Here is a 12,979-nt window from a genome sequence, read left to right as displayed (position 1 = left end):
GCTTAGCACCTGGGGTTTGAACGAGGTCACCCTTAATAGATTGAATGTGTCCTGGTGTTTCTTAATGTCTGTGAATTCATAGACATTTCAATGTTAAGGCTTTCCTGTTAATTTTTTCTTCATAGTGTGTGTAGATACCTGTAGTTGTCATTCAGTGTTTGCCTGCCACTGTTTAGATACTTATCTAGTCCCCAAATTTTTCCTTTTTTATTACATATGACAGAAAACTAAGTTTTGAAGAACTTAGTTTCTCTTTGAATTTCTCTCCTTCCCAGCTTGTTTGTAGAGCAGGAGATTAGCAAAGTGTTTCTTTTTTTCCTTTTTCCCCAGGTTTTTATCAGCCCCTTGGCAAGAACACCTGAATACCTCCAGAGTGTTTATCTCATCTGCCTTTATAGCACCTCCCTGGGATGGAGGAGTGTTATGGGCCCCATCTTGCAAGTGCCTGGGAAAATAATTTTAGATCACTTTAGGCACTGGAATCTGAACTCTGGCATCTTAAAGCTCAGTCTGGTATATAAATCACTAGCTTTTCCCTTACCCAAGACTTCTTCAAACCCTCATTTACTATCTTCACAAGGGATTTTAGCTTTTCCGAGGCTAGGAAGTGGAGAAAGAAATAAGCATTATTGAGTCTGACTAGAATCATTGTTTTATTTGTTTCTCAGTTCTTAATTTGCAAGTGTAGTAAGGAAATATTTACATCAAATACAGAGCTGAAGAAACAGAACTCATTTTAGTCAATCAACATGTCCCATGTCGGTATGCTAAAAGTTCTGCTTAACTAAAGCAGGTGACAACTTTTTTTTTTTTTCCTAACTATTCAACCATTTCTTCCAGAAAGAAATAAAATCCCAGCTTCCTTGCTCAGACAAAACTCCTGCTGAAATCAGTGGAAGTGGGGCTAGCAGCAGAACAAGGATAGCAAGAGGCAAACGGTGAACCTTAGCCCCCAGGACTGTAAAAAGTCATTCAATCCACCTGTACCTTCTCAGTGCAGCCTCATGTTATATTAGATGAAACAGTAAAGCTCCTAGGAGACATGTGGCGCCATGAAAAGAGGGTGTGTTAACTGAGGGCTTTTGTTTCTAAGTTTTTTTTGCATCAAATTCAAATTTGGGCTGCATTTTATAAAGAAGTATTATACCCACTTGTACAAAAGTCTGGCTAATAATCCTCATTTCTCATCAGTTTATCACTAATACATGTCAGCATCAGGATTGATCTGCCTGAACTGTGGAGCTCCATCACACCAGAGGTGGTGTTTGGCCTTGGGAATTGATTTGGAAATCTCAGGTTTGGTAATGAGCTGTGCTTTAGCATGCAGTTCACAGAAAAAGTGCCTGTTTGCTGTCCATGTGTCTCTGCTCCATCTCTTCAAATTTGTCAGGGTGCAGTGCATGAGAAGTAGTAGTAATAGAGATAATGTGGGGGATGAGCTTATGCTCCCAGAAGGTGATCCAGAAGGTGCAGATGCTTATGTGCGTTGTCTTGGCGTGCTAGGTTTCACATTGGGCTTCCCATTCACAGGTCTAGAGAGAGAAAAGGGTTTGATTTACTTCAATATGAAAGGAACAAGAAGGCAATTAATGTATGGCTGCTGATCAGCTTGTTTAGCCTTGGTCTGCAGCCAGGGACCTCCAAGAGGAGTCTTGCAAAGTATTCCTAAATCCTCTTTGTGCTGGTGAAGGATCTGCCAGCATTTCAACTAGTGACAGCCAGTAGAAGGACTTAAACTGCTAATCAATTGTTACAACAATAATTTAAAAAAAAAGTTGGGTTTTTTCTATTTGCCTCTGACTTCTGCACACTCCTGTCCTCTCCTCAAACCTTTCTCACCATTCAGAAATGAATTAAGAAAGAAGAGCTCGGGGCTCTTTCGGAGTTGGGGAAGTTGTTACCAGTTCATAAGGACTTTTTCTTGTTGCAAACCAGTTTGCTGCAGAGCAGTTTAAAAGGAAGCTTTCTAGACTACCGGCATGTTTTCAAAATGATAGAAATTACTGGTCTCCAGCAACTGATAGTTTCATGCTGATTTAATGAGTTGGAGATCTGGCACCCGTTTTCACTGAAGATTAATTTGTGGTGGCAAATGAATCCTTCAGCTGCCAGCAAGAATCCCAGGCCAGATCCTGAGGCGGTCTTTAATTGAGTGAATTGCACTATTAACTTCCGAAGAGCTTCATTTCAGTACGCGGGAACTGCTCAGAGCAGCAGGAATTTCCTCCCCTAAATAAAAGCTTAAATATGCTACAGTTGCTTAAACCAGAGCCCTGTCATGTTAGCGCTGCCAAAGGAAAGCTGTCCTTGATAAGATGGTTTCCTGAGGCACTTGTAACCCAACTGCTCCATCGGTTCAAAATTAAGAGCTCTGCAGTGTGGTTTTTTTCCCCTGTAGGGACAGAACATTTTGCACAGGGTTAGAAACAGGGATTGAGATAAGCAAAGAATGCAAGCATCGTCTTAAACAAGGCTGCAAGAAGCGCTCTTTGTTATCATTTAGCACTTGAAAGCCAGGCGAGGATCAGAAGAGTGCTGGATATAAGAAATATCTATCATAAAAACAACAAGCTCTTCCCTTTTTTCAGACGGGTAAAAGAAATTGCAGGTCTCTGGGTGCAGCTATATTCTGATATATACATAGGAATATTGCCCCCAAAAGGCAGAAGGTATTGCCACTCAGTGCCTCTTCCCTTAAACACTCTTATTACTCAAGCAACTATTTAAAAAATAATAATAATAATTGTAGGGATCCATTTGCTGTTAATAGAGGGGGAGGGAGTTTTTTTCTCAGTGATCGTTAATTTGGATGAGTAAAAAGCTATTAAATTTTAACTATGAAACCTGTGTAGTTATAACAAGGAATTTGAATTTATCTGATTTAAAGGGTGCTTGATTTGCAAAGAATAAGTCTCCAGAGGCTTGAACATACTATTCCAGACTTTTCTGCAACCCAGCTTTCCCAAGTGCTGGCCCGACAGGAGCAGTAGCGGGGATTTCTGTGCCAGAGCATGCTCTTGTGACAAGCCCCAGGGTGCACGCTCAGCACAAGGCTTGCGAAACTACAGAAGTGGTTTTCTGCAAAGCAGGCAAGGTGAAGAAACCAGCTGCAAGGAGGTCGATTTGCAGAAGCAAAACATGTATTACTTATGGGCAAAAGGATTTCTTGTTCCAAACTGGCAAATTGAAATTCTGACTCCGATAGTGTTTTCCTGGTGCCTCAGGATGATGGGTGGGTTGGGGAGGCAGGGGGGGAAAGCATAAAAAAAGGATTCCTGTCTGCCCTAGGAAATAGGTTAACTCTAAAGCTATACATATCCACACTGCTGTTTCTCAGAAAGTCATCGAAGGCTGCGTCAGCCCCGCTGCTACTGTTACTTAGTTCCTGTTGGGGAGCTTGAGGCATTAAGCCATGGTGATGTTGGTCCAGAATTGTGCAGAGGGAAATAACTTGCATCTAGTCCATGGCCACAACCTGAAGGTCCAGTGATGAAATGAAATGAATGGTTTGGGGAGGGGAAGGGATGAAATATGGTCATCCCCAGGTTAGAGTTGGAGTGGTGCGTTGGGAGCACACAAATGTGATGTCAGTTATAAGCAGCAGGTAATGGGCAAAGTTTTTTGGCTGCCACAGACACCTCCTGTGTTTCTCTTTAGTTTCTACTGCAGTGTCAGTGCTCAGTGATTTGAATTACTTAATGTTAAAAGAACAAACTTGGGAGAAGAGAATTCTCTCTCTCTTTTTTGCTCTTAATTCATTACACAATCCCTTCCCATCCACCGTATAGGAAACGAAGAATTTTTAGTTCACTTTGTCACCTGCCTGCTCTAATCACTTGAGGGTGAGATGGTGCCAAGCTTAAAAGAAAAAGGTCAACACCTGCCACTTACTGACCTTTTACATCTGCATCTTCGTCTTCGGGTTTCTAAAATAAAAAAGAAAATATTTTAGTTCAAAGACACAGAGTCACAGCTCAGTAAAGAAACACTGCAGTGGGGTAGGGCTGGCATTCCCTAGCAGCTTGCTGTCTTTAAGACTAATAACAGATAAACCAAGCTTATATTTAAGGAAAGCCATGCAAAGGAGTCGTACTGCTGCTCATGTTTCCTCAGAACTCCACTTAACAATTTTCATGAATTAAATTTTCCTGTGAGTAACAGTAGCAGGGTCAGCCTGGGAGCACCGACAGTGAAAAAAATTTTTTTTTTTGCTGTCTCCAGCAACTCTGGCACGTTGCTAAAAATTCACTGTCAGCAATTAATTTCTACAACAGGCAAGTGGCAATGATGCCACACAGCATGCAACCAAGTTGAACGATACTCTTCCCCATTTTACCATCTATGTTGTTACTTTGGGATGTATTTGGCAAAATACAATGTCCAATCATTAATTTTAGTACAAAAAAAAAACCAAAATCTGTATTTGAGGGCTCAGACTGCCTGCTGCAGAAATTAATTGCAGCTAATGGCTTTCCACTGATAATTCACATCAGCATTAAAAGGCAAAACAAATCACTGAGTGGTGTTTGTGGGTTAACGATGTTGCAGGTCACCAGAGAATCCTAGTGCACATGGAGAGGTCCTGGTGACTTCAGAGGGAATTTGGACCAACTCCGGGTGCTCTGCTGCATCACCATCTATTTCCCTTGAGAAGAATGATTTTTGGCTGTGGCTCATCAATGATTTTTCATGTATTCCTTCCTATCGCTGCAGACCCTGGTGATTAGTATTTTTCAGGGCTGAAGGATGCTGAAAAATTGTACCATTATTAACTGGCTCAGCTGGTAAATTCATCTCGCATCAGCTCCAGGCTGCAGGGTCAGAGAGATTAATTCAGTAGCAAAACACTTTGGTGTTCCAGGCAAACAAGCTGAGCCGGTTTAATGAAATCGGTGTAACTCCTGGGGGTAACGGGAAGTTAAACTGATTTCAGCGAGCATTAAATTGATTTAAATACATTTGCACTCACCGCTTGCTCAGGGTAACTTAGACATTTCAGATATGAAATTTTACCAAAGGACTTTTGCCTACCCAGAGATTTTGCATTACTGCTTTCACTGTAGCAATCTCTGAACCTGTGTAATTAAGTTGCTCATTTGCTTCCAGTTCAAGCTGCTAATGGGAGTCTCAGCATTTGAATTTGCAAGCCCTTTTTTACCCCCTGATACACCAATTTAAGGATAGTAGAGCCAACATAGTTTGATAGAATAAGTTTTCTCTAATTATAATTATTTTTTCTTGTAGTATAGAAATTGGCAATTATTTCTCAGGCTAAGTCTACTGTTGAGGAAAACATGGGCAATGATTTTTTTATTTTTTTTTTTAACAGTGGTCCTTCTCTTGGGTTGACTGTGTCCTGGTTATCTGATGTCTGTGTAAAGGGGATAGTTGAAAGATCCATTCCACTGAAGGACAGGGATGTGGTTTTGGGCAAGAGGAGTATCTACAGGGGGTTACGGGTGAGTCTTACGTTGACACAGCACGGCAGTGACTGCCAGGGCAATGAGGAGCAGGAGGCAGGCGCCTGCCAAGGGAACCCAGATGAAGAGGTCGCAGAATAAACTCAGCTCGCTCTTCTTCATGTTCTCTGCAGAAATAAAGAGGAAAGGTCCACCAGATGCTCAGGACTGGTGTTTTGGCCAGCTCTGGTGGAGCCGAGGGACCTGCCTGGCATTCAGCAATGCTGGCAGCGAAACAGAGGTCTTCCCCTGGCCCGCAAAGACAGAGGTGGGCACCAGGGATGCCCACAAGCCCAGCATGGGTGTCATCCCCAGTGGTGAATGTACGTGAGTGCCACCGCTCTTGCCATTTTCCTGGGGACTTGAGGGAGGACATGTAGCTAAAATTTTTCTTGTGTCCCCTGCTGAGGCTAAAACCAGCACCAGCCCCCAAGGCTCTGCCCTCCCTCCACCTTTGCCAGTGTACCCAGTCATGAGACATCCTCATTCCTTTTAAGTCGTCCTTAGCCTGTCCTATGTGGGATGAAATGTTGAGGTTTAATCCTCCCAGATGCGCATACCCAGTTATCCAGCTCTGATAAAGCTCTAAGAATTTTCCCTCCCCTTAATCCTGTAGTGCCTGCAGCATCCCCCTTGGTATCAGTGGACCATCCCTCCCTGCAGCTGGGCTACCTGGATCCAGGGTCTTCAGGCAGGGGTCCTTTCTGGTGCCACTCTGGGTGGTGGGTGCCAGTGCAGTGGGTGCTGCTGTGGTGGTGACTACAAGTGAATACAGCATATTGAGAAATACAGTAAAATAGCGCTCTCCTGCTCTCCCACCTCTGCCAGGGCACGGCTGCCTCTGTGGCCAGCATAGGGCTTGGGTCTGGGGGGACTTCACAGAGCCCATTTTGGATGGTGACTCCCCCAGGAAGGGTCTCCTAACACCCAATCAATCAGGAGCTGCAGGCTCCTTATTTCTTGCTTTCTGCCACGACCCTCAGAATGCCTGAGTACCCTGAGGTTGGTAGGTGAGGAAGGAGGGGTGGTGGTGGACTTTGATTTAGACTTATGCCTTCAGAGCCATGAATGGGATAGAGAAGTGGGGATGGGGAGGTGATGCTGGGTCTGCCCGATCACCTTTACCTTTGGGCAGGAGTGATACCATGAGAAGAGATGGTAAGCAGGGAGCCTCCGGCAGGAGGATAGGTGTGTTGGTCAAAAGATGCCTTGGGCAAGCAAGCAGGGAAAATGGGGTTTGTGGGAGAGACAACTGATTAAAAAGAAGGCCCGGGCAGGAGGTGCTGGGCATTTTGGAAAAGCTAAGTGAGGTTGGGTGGAAGTGTTGCTAACCTGGGAAGAAGGCAGGCTGGCCACGACTGAAGTACATCTCTTGGTTGGCATTCATGAAGCAGAAATAGTTCCCCTCGTCTGCTGCTGTGAAAGACTTCACTGTCAGATGGTAGGTGTTGCGTTCTTTCTTTGCCTCGAAGCGTGTGGATGGCTGCTTCTCCTTGAAGGTGATCCGGGACAGAGAGGAGATGAAGGCAATGAAGTGAAGGGTCCCATCTTTGTTCTGGCGGACCCAGAATACACCGTTCTCCGCGTTGGTGGTCTGACACTCCAGCTCCAGCCGCTGTCCCAGCTTGGGATGACTGATTGTCCTGTCACGAAATGTGACCTTCATATCATTCTTCTGGCTATGGGTCCCAGGGCAGCCTTGTGGGAGAGAAATCCTTGTGGGAACTGCTCGGGAAGAGCTCCATCCACCTCTTGTTCCCTGTCCATGGGATGTGAGGTCAAATGCAAAAGGAGGACCATGCTGTCTGGATGACTTGAAGGTTTTATTGGAGTCCTTGTTGGGATTGTGTGTGGAGGGTGCTCAGTAATCAGCCCCCCAAGAGAGGTGCTGCCCTTCAGAAAAGCTTTCCAGCTGCCTGCTCAGGTATGTTACATATTCCCAGCTTATCTGAGGTGACTCCCTAAAACCACTGACTGCTAAACCCCCTTTTTCCCTGTCCCCCTCCCCTCCAGATCCACTTCCCTGACCAGGCTCCCTTCCTGGTACACATGATGCTGCAGCCACCCCTCTGGCTGCCCTACGCTGGCTGAGGTGATGTCGCCTTCACCTCCACAATTACTGAGCAAACCTCAAAGTCAGCCTTTTTGGTTTGCTTTTTATTTTCCCTTTAGCTATTTAACCCAATTCATTGGATTCTTTGGAAGGGGTTTACTTATCCCTCCTGATGAAGGTGATGCACAACCCAGTGTCCATACTCACAGAGCTCCAGAGCGAGCAGAAGCAGCAGAGCAGGAGACCCGGCCATCTTCTCCTAGGGGTGGCCGTCCGAGGGGGCAGTGCGGTGGAGCAGAGATAATCTTTCTCACTTGACTTGGGAGGCCGCGTTGTTCTTTGGAGAGGATGTGATGTCATCAGGACCCTCTTAGGTAAAGAGATGGCGTTCGGCATCTGCGGCAAAATGAAGGGGAAAAAAAAAAAACACCATTTCTGAAGAAATTCAGTTCTAATCCAGAAGTTGGGTTCACTTACCGTTATCAGCTCTCAATGGTGCCTCAAGGGTTTTGCCTCAATGACTTCCCTAGAGATGCAGCCTGATGATGCTCGTGCCTGAGGACCAGCCACCACAGCCTACTGTCTCCCAGCCATCTGGGGGTTCACAGCAGCTCCAGCTCTGCAGAAGTCAGGGACAAGCCCCATGCTTTGGCTGCAGGACCCAGGTTGTGTTTCTTGGCAGGGATTCTGCTGTCTTTGCTTGAGCGCGCTCAAGGGGTCTCATGCAGATGGCAGAGCTCACTGCATTTTATTACCTAGCAAGCAATACACAGGTGTTTCATGGCATTCATCCATACGCATTATTTATCTCCAAGCACATGCATTGCTGACTCGCAGCTGAGTTTTTCAGGTGTTCTATTGTTCTCTTTTTGATTCTTCTTTGCAATTGCTCTGCAAAAGCTGTTTTGTGCAAGGCAGGTGGTCTGTGATCTGAAACCCACTGAGAAAGCCCCATGCCCCAGGGATATGCATTTTTTTTTTTTTTTAGCACCTCGTGGTTTTCTTTCCTAACCACAGGCGCTTCCGCCCTGCCAAAAAAACCCTTTGAATATTTCAAGGGAGTGGGCCCTTGCTGCTGCCTCCAGGTGACCACTTGCATGTGGGTATGGGTGATGCTTCCTGGATCTTTGCACATACAGTAGCAACAGCTTCACCAGACTGCTAGGTGATGGGCTGGTGTATTATTTATTTCTTTGGTTGGCATTTCCTGGCTTTCCTGCTGATTAATTTTCTGTGCAAGATGTTTTTCTATTACTCCTTTGCAAAGAAAGTCTCCTTTTTCCTGGGTATGTCAGAAACCAGGTGCTGCTGACTTTGATGCCATTGCTATTGCGGCTGCTACTTAAGAGATGAGTTATGGAAAATGGTTTAGGTACTGGGTTTATCTCATTGGGCATCAAAGCATGTTGTTAAGTGAGGAAAGCTGCTGTTAGGCCTACTGAAATGTGTGGAATTCATACTTTCATGAGGCTGTGAGACTTGTGTTGTCTACCTAAAATAGAGCAGATTTTGGCAAAATAAACTAGGTTTCATCTGTTGGATAACGTTGCAGGGATCTGGATCTCAAAATCCTGTCAAGCAACTGGGAATGTCAGACTTGAACTAAATGTCACCTCGTAGCACTCCAGACATCTCCAGATGAAACATCAAGTGATGCTACTTGCATAGGCTCCTTCTGGTTTCAGTGGGCGGTTTATTCTCCTTATGCTAAATAGAATTCATTGTCCCTTTATAATGAGATAAGCTGCTCTTGGGAAGTGCCTGTCTTCATGGACTGATGAAGGAACGTATACGAGGAACCGAAACTATGGGCCTGCCTTGTAGATGACTACAGCTGAGCTTAATGTTTTCTGAAGTGAGCTGGTTCCTGCCATCCATCAGGATTGTTGTGTGAGTGCCCCCCCACTTCCATCACGCTTACAACTCGGTGACAGAAAATGAAATTTCAGAAACATTTTCAAAAGCACCACCCTCCCGAGACCAAAGCAGGAAAATCCCTGATTCCTGCTTTTTGGTATGGTTCAAATGGAAGCGAAAGTGCTGGCAAATGATGGATCAAATGTTTGTCGGGACTAGGTTCTCACTCTGCTGTAGAGTGTGAGTGCTTAACTACAGCACGTAGTGCATGTCCTCAGAGATGTGGTGATGGATGTGCTGGGAGAACCTATACAATTAAAGGATCATCCACGAAGGGTTAGTGCCTTTTTTGTAGAAACATCTTTCTTCTCTCTTGTCTCTGATTAATGGTAAATTTTGTTGAGTATCAGTCTAGAGTAATGAACTGGCGCCCAGAGATTCTTCTCCTGGGTGTAGAGGTGTCCTTGTTCTTGGACCTCGTGGCTCATGAATTGAGCTAGTTTCCATGCAAGGCCATCACTTCCTTGGTCACGTTCAGACCCTGTGTCACTGTTTAGAGGTCTCCTTTTTCTCTTCATGCTCTTACTTGCTGAAGCACTTTGTGACTCACCACTAAACGAAAGATACCACCAGCCCCTGTCTCTTCTGACACTTGCCCATTGTGCTGGCAAGGGTGATGTTGGGGAGTCACAGGAGACGACTTCAGGGGGAGCTATTCCTTTCTGCTGCCTGCAAGAAACTGCTAATGAATATATCCTTTTAAGGCAAGACAAAAGTTTATTGTCAGTGGAGAGCTATAGCTGCAAGCAGGCTGTGGTGTATCTCTTTTCAGCATGGACACACTTCGTTAGCCAGAGAGGAAACCAGGAAAGTGTAGCTCCGATGGAGATGTCTGTGTGTGATGAGATGAAAGCACGCGCTTTCCTGTGCCCCATCTCATGTCTCCTAAATAATAAATTAGCTGGGGCAGGGATAATATTTTTTTTTTTTTTTCCCCTGGCTTCTGTGTTTAGTTATTGCTTAGCACAAAGCTGTTTCTATTTCTTGTAGTAACAAATAAGAACAACTAAAACAATTGCAATGGAAATTATTTGATTACGCAAAGCTTCAGGCACAAGCAGGACCTCCAGGAAAAGCTTTAATTTAAAAATCAACACTTGTATAAATAATTTAGATCAGTATATGTAATTTTTCACTGATGACCTACTCCAAAACTGGGTGGAGTAGGTGGTTAATAGGATTAATTAAGGAATCCCTTTGACTTTAGCATGCTCTGATTTGGCAGTTTGTCCTCTAGATGATATTTTGCAATAGGTGTCATTGTTAGATTGAGGACCTAAGTCAAACCAGTGAAACAGTAGCATTAATAACATGTTTTATTAGTAATTTCTGTTGTAGTGCCACAGTTACAATAAGTCTAAGGAAGAAGAAACAACTCAGTCAACCACTTACTTCTGCAGAGCATTGTATAAGAGATGTCAGGAGACCAGGCAGGTTGGTTAGACAGTAGGAGGTAATTTACTTTTTCTCCCAAACCTACCAATAAATTCCATTTTATTTGTAGCTAAGATTGCAGGGCTCTGATGGCTGGTGAGCTCCAACCTAAGTTGCTTGTCTGTATTAATGTCAAGCAAACAGAAGGAGACAAGAGCAAGGAGAGAAGAGAAAAAATCTCTCAGGGAAGAGATAGACTAATAAGGGTCTGCCTTTTTTTGAATGGGGCTTGGCATGAAGTGAGTTTAGGATTGATTTTCTCTGTGCTAGCTTACATCCATTTAACAGAGAAGACGTGGGAAGTGAGCAGGAGCTTGGGTCATCAGAGCTGGAGGAGATGCTGAGTTTCAGATATCGTTGATTTCTTAGTAATTTTGTGGCAGGATCTCAGTGACTTTTTCATAAGAAACTCTTCAGCTTCTTAGTATCTGAAATATCAGACATCACACGGATGCCTCCATGTATTGCGTGACTGGCAGCAGGAGCATGCGGGATTTACAATGGTTGGTAGACACAAAAGGAGCATCAAAATGGTGGTGCTCTATTAGGTCTGCTGTTCTGTTGCCTGTGGTACCTCCTCGTAGTGCTTCAGAAGGACCTCCCATTGCTAGGGAACGATGAGCAAGTACTGCTTGATCCCTGCAAGTGATCAGTGATGTGTGACACGGGATTGTGTTTGCTTCAGCATTGCTGATCCTTCCTGTTGTTAACTTTTGAAGGTTCCCTTTCATAAGGAGGAATGGAAAGTTTTAATGAAGATGTCAAAATCAGTCACAAATTACAAACCTTTGTTTCAAACAGAGGGGGGAAAAAAAAAAAAAAAAAATTGAGACTACAGCATACAACTTTTCCGGAGTGAAATGAAGCTGTGGTTTATAAGCAACTTGCTGCCCTCCTTTTCTTTGCAAAGCTGCAGCACTTAAGGGGTTTGTAGAATGTCAAGTGCGACTGTCACGCATCAGATACTCACACACTCTTTCCACCGTAGCTGTGTGTTTCCAGGTCAGTGGCCAATGCTGCCCTCTCTTCTGGGTGCTCTCAGTGCAAACATCACATACATTAAAACACAGTATGCAAACCACAAACAGTCCTGCGCTCTCATCTCTCTGTGGGTCACTGGGTTGAAAATCTCCAGAATCTCTGTGCTTGTTGGTACCTCAGCTGAGAGTGTGATAAAAAAAGACCTGAATGTGTTATAAGTTTTCCTTGCACAGGCTTCTTGTGTTTTCTTTCTTGATGCTGCAGAGCTTGTTTGTGCAGACCTTTGGTAAATCAGCAATCCATGACGACATCTTTTGGGAAATGGTGACAATTTACTCTGCCAGTGCCACAGCTGGAGTTAACAGGGGACAGGTTGGTTTTCTGCAGCTCCAGTGTCCTAAATACCACAGAGATTTAGTCCAGAAGTACAGACTTCTTATTTTCTTATACTGAATATAGACTTTCCTTAAGAAAGCTACAGCGTTAGCTTTTTTTTTTTTTTTTTTTCTCTGAACAGCATCTCCAGTAGTTTTTAGTTGGTGAACTGGGCTCATTATCTCACTTCCAGTTCCCACAATCAGATTTCTGTTGGGTTTGAGGCACTGTTTGGTAGTTGTCCTCCTAGGTCAGCTCCCTTCCAGGATCTCCTGGCCTTGGTGTTATCCCCACAGCCCTGGGAGCTGATGACTCCTCCATCAATCCAGAGTCTTGTCATGTCTGGTCTCCTTCCTTGCTGCACACTGACCTTCTTCCCTGAAGACATTGGGCAGGAATGGAGATACTCAGGGAGTTTCTAGGCCCATCTATGTGGTGGTGGAGGACTTTCCCAGAGCAGGGTATTGCATTGCTGGGCATCTTTACTGTTAACATCTTTGAGAGGGAACATTAATTTGTGTCGTTTGTTACAGCTAGTGGAATAGAGGAATTGATCCCATTTCTGATTATGCACCCCTCCTGCTGACAGTGCCAGCAGTATGAAAACCCGTGGCTTGCTTGAGATTACTTGCTTCATCTATTGTGGTTCTGTTAATAGCCTTAGCTGGGTTGTACAACTTGTTATTTCCTCCTGAATTTGCATCTACTTGAAAAAAAACCAACCCTCGCTGTAGAATTAGACCCGTAAAATGCAACCCTA

At 44.4% G+C, this 12,979-nt stretch overlaps 1 protein-coding gene across 1 annotated transcript; it reads right to left on the bottom strand.

Annotated features, from left to right (window-relative positions):
* Window positions 1-1,432: 1,432 nt before the first annotated feature.
* Window positions 1,433-7,765, bottom strand: CD8A (CD8 subunit alpha). The gene is made up of 6 exons (XM_074903719.1): window positions 7,720-7,765; window positions 6,792-7,157; window positions 6,132-6,218; window positions 5,471-5,587; window positions 3,896-3,926; window positions 1,433-1,532 (listed from the first exon to the last, which is right to left on the bottom strand). Exons 1-6 carry the CDS (start codon window positions 7,763-7,765, stop codon window positions 1,478-1,480), a joined length of 702 nt encoding a protein of 233 aa, XP_074759820.1. The 3' UTR covers window positions 1,433-1,477.
* Window positions 7,766-12,979: the final 5,214 nt, after the last annotated feature.

Source organism: Athene noctua, chromosome 4, assembly GCF_965140245.1.
Source record: "Athene noctua chromosome 4, bAthNoc1.hap1.1, whole genome shotgun sequence".
Taxonomy (NCBI): domain Eukaryota; kingdom Metazoa; phylum Chordata; class Aves; order Strigiformes; family Strigidae; genus Athene; species Athene noctua.
The sequence above is the reverse complement of the archived record's forward strand: the minus strand, read 5'-3'. Positions and strand labels throughout refer to the sequence as shown.